Source organism: Salvia hispanica, chromosome 6, assembly GCF_023119035.1.
Source record: "Salvia hispanica cultivar TCC Black 2014 chromosome 6, UniMelb_Shisp_WGS_1.0, whole genome shotgun sequence".
Lineage (NCBI taxonomy): Eukaryota > Viridiplantae > Streptophyta > Magnoliopsida > Lamiales > Lamiaceae > Salvia > Salvia hispanica.
The window spans coordinates 31,539,691-31,544,946 of NC_062970.1; the positions used below are offsets into that span (position 1 = coordinate 31,539,691).

Sequence of the window (5,256 nt, forward strand, 5' to 3'; positions counted from 1 at the left end):
CCCCGTCCATCTGTTAGGGGCTTCGCCCCTAACATCATAATGAATTCAAGTAAGCGTGCACTCCGCACCTCTAGACACTTATATGATGTCTCATTATGATAATACTGATCAATCAAGTTAATCCAATTACACTACAATATCCAACCATATATGGTGAAATCAGCCCAGCTATTAAACATAACCCCAAACGGAAAAGCGTTGGTTTCATTGAAGGCTGCAACATCGACGATGTCGCCACCACTCAAACAATGAAAAATGTGATGCTCTCTCCTTACGACCAGAATGTTGTGCAACGAAAATGGTGAAAATGTGATTCTATCTGAAAGCAATGCAGCCTTGGGAGTTTATTTGGCTGTTAATTCTCATTATTTTGAAATCTCTATATATATATCCCATAAGAAAGATCAGAGACCAAGGTCATATTATTACCCATTCCCTTCCTCCAATCAATCAAGTATACCGCATTTGAAAATGCAAGCGACTTGTTGATTACACAGTTTAATTATGTCATCATAATTTTCTCAAAGAATCACATGTGGTGGCTGAAACAAAGCTTGGAAACCTTTGGAAATTTCTCAAATGAACTATTTCATGTTACACACACATCTGTCGATGGCAATAAAGTCTGTAACAATATGCAAAATCTCTCTCAAACACAAGTACTTCAACAACTGCAGTGAAGTTGGTTCACCATTGATGATAATCCAATGGCATTATTCAAAACTGCTGGACTTCTATTCATTGCCATCGAGCAATATGGGGAAAACCTAAGACAGGCAAGAATATGCAAGATCTTTCTCCTCACTGAGCTCTTTAGCAGTCAAATCCAACTTGTTCCTCGAGAATTCATCAATGGAAAGACCTAGAAATGAAGTAAAGTTTAGTTAACATAACAAATTTTTAAAACGTGTTATAGTTCCTTCAATCTATTTTGCTGAAAAAAACTAAAAAGAAACAAGTAAGAGTACTTGTATTTGAAGTTTTGCAACAAATTAACTAGACTGAAATGAAAGTCGTCACTCATATTCTCACCCTGAACGATACACCATTCTCCATTCTTGCAAGTAACCGGGAAGGAGTAAATGAGTCCAGAAGGAACATTGTATGAACCATCAGAGTACACACCCATTGATACCCAAGTGCCCTAGAAGACCAAACATGAAATGACAATTAAGTACAACAAATTTTTGCTGGGTTAACATGATAATCAGTACTATAAAGCAATGCATACCTCTGGAGTTCCAAGCACCCAGTCACGGATATGGTCACACGCGGAACTAGCAGCAGAGAGTGCACTAGAGAGCTTTCTCGCCTTGATAATAGCTGCTCCACGCTGCTGGACAGTTGTGATGAATTCTGTGTTCAACCTAAGAAGAAGACAAAAATGTACACTGTCAATTAAGTAGTCTACGAACAAAAAAAAAAACTTAATGTAAAATAAGTACCATTGGTCATCTGCAACGAGTTCACGTACAGGCTTCTCTCCAGCTGGTGTGTTTACAGTAGCATGAGTGACATCAGGGTACTGTGTTGAGGAGTGATTTCCCCAAATAATGACATTTTTAACATCAGACACTTGAACATTCAATCTCTCTGAAATCTGCCCAAGAGCCCTGTTATGGTCCAATCTAGTCAAACAGGTAATGTTCTTCTCGGGAATAGATGGAGCAAATTCTTTTAGGATCAACGCATTGGTGTTCGCTGGGTTAGCAACAACCAAAACCTGCAGCGGAGACGAGAATTATAAGCTAGAACTGGAAACTTCCAACTGAAACTACAATCCAACTAAATATGTTCTAAAACTGTTTCCAGCAGATGCATTATTGCCCCTTCAAAATTTTAAAAGTTCAACATAAAAAAGTTTCAGTTTTTCCTGAGAGGAAAACATGCTGGGATGCATATTACCAATAGCCATAATTGTTTTTGGGTTGGCAGATTTTTCCTGGAATGTAATGTGTCACTTTAACTTTAAAGACACTGACAAGTAATCACCTTGCAGTTAGCAGCAGCATGCTTCTCAAGAGCAGAAGCCTGGGATTTATAGATGGAGACATTCTTGGACATAACATCTTTCCTCTCCATACCCTCTTTCCTTGGGAATCCACCAACCATCACAGCAATATTCACACCAGTGCAAGCTTCAACGGCATCAGTGGTGGCAACAACACCTGATCAGAGTATATAAAGGTTAGGAGCCTTACTTTTAACCGAAATGATGAAGCACTACTAAATACTCGAATTAGATACTCCATATAAATATACATAAGAAGTACAAAGATCTATCAAGACTCAAGAGAGTCAACCTTTAAGAAGCGGAAATGCTGCATCCACCAATTCCATCTTAACACCATTAAGTGCCTCAGCAGCTGGTGGAATATCCAGCATGTGGAGGATCACAGGCTGGTCTGCGCCCAACATAACTCCCCTAGCAATCATAGGAACAAGAGCATATCCGATTTGCCCTGAAAGCCAATGAAATAGCATTAATATTTGACTACTCCATAAAATTTCTTGCACTTAGTGCACAGCTGGTATATATACAATTCCCCAAAACTATCATGCTAAACAAAATGCCAATCATGAAACACATATCATCTGTTATATTACATCCAAACAAAATGTGGCCAGATAAGGTTGAAATTTTAGCAGTCAAGCAAGACTATAGATTTGCAGGCATGCTTCCTAGATCCGAATTTATTATAATGCGTTCAAACTTCAAACAATCAAAGTTGATATATCTTCTAAGGAAGAACATAGCATAAAAGCAGACCGGCAAAAAATTAGAACCATCCTCTTTGCAAATATATTTAGGAATCTAGGATCACCTTATATTTCATAGTATTGCCTCAAATCACTTCAGCTAGCTCTGGCCAAAGAATAAGCATCAAGTTTACATAAACCTCAAGGTTTAGTCTATCATAGTCAACTACATGTTTGTGTTTATATTTATGCACACACAAAATAAGTACACAAACAAATCAGAAAAGACTACGCAAAACTACTAACGAAAAGAATTACTTCACCTGAACATCCAATTAATTCATGAGGAATACGGTAGGAGAAGATGTTAATATGCCTCAAAAACTCAGATAAGTATAAGCCAATCATAGATCTCGGGAGAATAGGCTTAAAAAGCATCAAATCAAAATAATATAAGCACTAACAATCAGACGATTAAAAATCTAATGAAAACACCGATCCAACTGTATACGCATCAAATTATCCACAAAATAAAATGAACATGAACAAATCGGAGAAGTAGTGGAATAGTAAAATCGAAAGAGTTCCTACCAGCAGCGCCGGTGACGAGAACGCGAACTGGATCCTTTGCCATTAGATCTAAGATCTGAATAATCGATGGCAACGACGATAGCTTTTTGAGTGTTTCGAGGTAGCGTAGAGTTTGATAATGAAGAGTGAGAGTGGGGGGTTATATATCGGAGGAAAATTAAGACAAACGCAATAGAAGAAGTCAATACGACGTCGTTGCCAAGTTACTGGTGGCTTGTGAGGTGAACAGTGGACTCGTGTCAAACATAGAAAATTTATTTTATTTTGATAAGAAAATAAGATTCCTGTGCTTTTTTTTACTCCGTATATGCAAAACACAAAAATACTATAAGTCCTTTGTCACTTTTATTTTCATGTACATTTGTAATAATGAAATTGAGCTTCTAATTTCTATGGTAGTACATTCGTGATAATGAAAAGAAAAAGACTCAATTCCAATGCATCGAATAATGCTTGATAATCTTTTTTATATAATGGGAAACTTAGATAAGAAAACAATGTTATCTGCAATATTGGTAGAATAAATTTCAACTTATAATGCGTGAGACATGCTATGGACACGTCAACAGTATTTCATTATTTATTTTTATGATGTTAGCTCTAAAGAATAAAGATGGATGCTTGTTGAATATGATTGTCATATTTTACTGGCATGATTATCAAAGTCGCAGGGACTTAATTCGTTTTAATTAGTCCAATTCGAAACCACCGGAAAGTGCCAACTTGATTGAAAAACTAGTACTCTCTCCGTTCCAATAAATATGAAACGTTTGTTTTTCGGCACAAGATTTTATGTAGTGTTGTTTTGTGAGTTAAAGAAGAGAGAGTAAAGTAGAGAGAGGGAAAAGTAGAGATAAAGTTATTTCTATTTTAAGAAACGTTTCATTTTTAACGGAACAATCCAAAAAGGAAAATGTTTCATTTCTAGTGGGACAGAGGGAGTAATTTTTAGTAATGGGTATGCTTTATAAAAAGTTTCTCAAAACATCATCGTTGAAATCATATTTTCACCCATGATTCTCACATGTAAACTGGTACTCCCTCCGTCCCGACTAAGATGACACATTGCTTAGTCGGCACGGGGTTTTAGGAATTATTAGTTAAAATGTTTAATTAGAGAGAGAAAAGGTGGGTGTAAGTACTAAGGGTGTCTCCTACGGCGCCCTTCCCGTTCGCCCGTCGGGGACGGGCGACCTGACGGGCGCCATAGTGGGCGGGAAGGGCGCCCACGCCCGTCTCGAGTGCCCCTGCGATGGGCTCGCCCCTCCCGTCGACGGGCGAGTGGGACGGGCGCCACTGTGGCGAAGGTCGCCCGTCCCACTCGGACGTCCGACTTTATATATATATATATATATATATATATTTTTAAACTCTATAAATAGGGCTCCTCCAACGTTATTTCATTCACACCACTTGTGTTGACAAGTTTCTCTCTCTAACCTCTTTTTTCAATTATCTGTAATGGCGAGTAGTCGTGCGGGTGGTAGTGGCGGAGGTGCTAGTGATGGTGATGGCTTTAGCGATGATGAATTGGATCTCGCTGTGCAAGCGGCGATTGATCGACGGATCCGGCGAGAGGCGAATGCGGCGGCAGAGGCGGCGGCGGCCGTGCCTCGGCCGATCCATCGCCGACGGCATGTACCCCGGGACCACATTGCTGCACATCAGCGGTTGTATGAGGACTACTTTGCTCCAGAGCCGCGTTTTGGGGATGCCTTATTCCGCCGGCGTTTTAGGATGCATCGTCCTCTCGTTTATGCATATCGTTGGTGCGTTAGAGAGAAGGTACGAGTTTTGAGAATCGTGGAGGATGCGGCCGGCAAACCCGACACACACCAATACGTGGCGTACAAAGCCCCGTTAATCGCAACCGGCGTACGGAGGCCCGATCGACATGTTCGACGAGTACCTCCACATCGGGAGGTCGAACAACGACATCAACGTCCTCCGCGCCCCCCCTCGTTC

General features: G+C 40.0%; 1 protein-coding gene across 1 annotated transcript; it reads right to left on the minus strand.

The window, feature by feature from the left end:
• Positions 1-543: 543 nt before the first annotated feature.
• LOC125197520 (malate dehydrogenase-like) lies at positions 544-3,437 on the minus strand. The gene is made up of 7 exons (XM_048096274.1): positions 3,292-3,437; positions 2,304-2,462; positions 1,993-2,168; positions 1,446-1,723; positions 1,232-1,367; positions 1,033-1,144; positions 544-862 (listed from the first exon to the last, which is right to left on the minus strand). Exons 1-7 carry the CDS (start codon positions 3,332-3,334, stop codon positions 768-770), a joined length of 999 nt encoding a protein of 332 aa, XP_047952231.1. The 5' UTR covers positions 3,335-3,437; the 3' UTR covers positions 544-767.
• Positions 3,438-5,256: the final 1,819 nt, after the last annotated feature.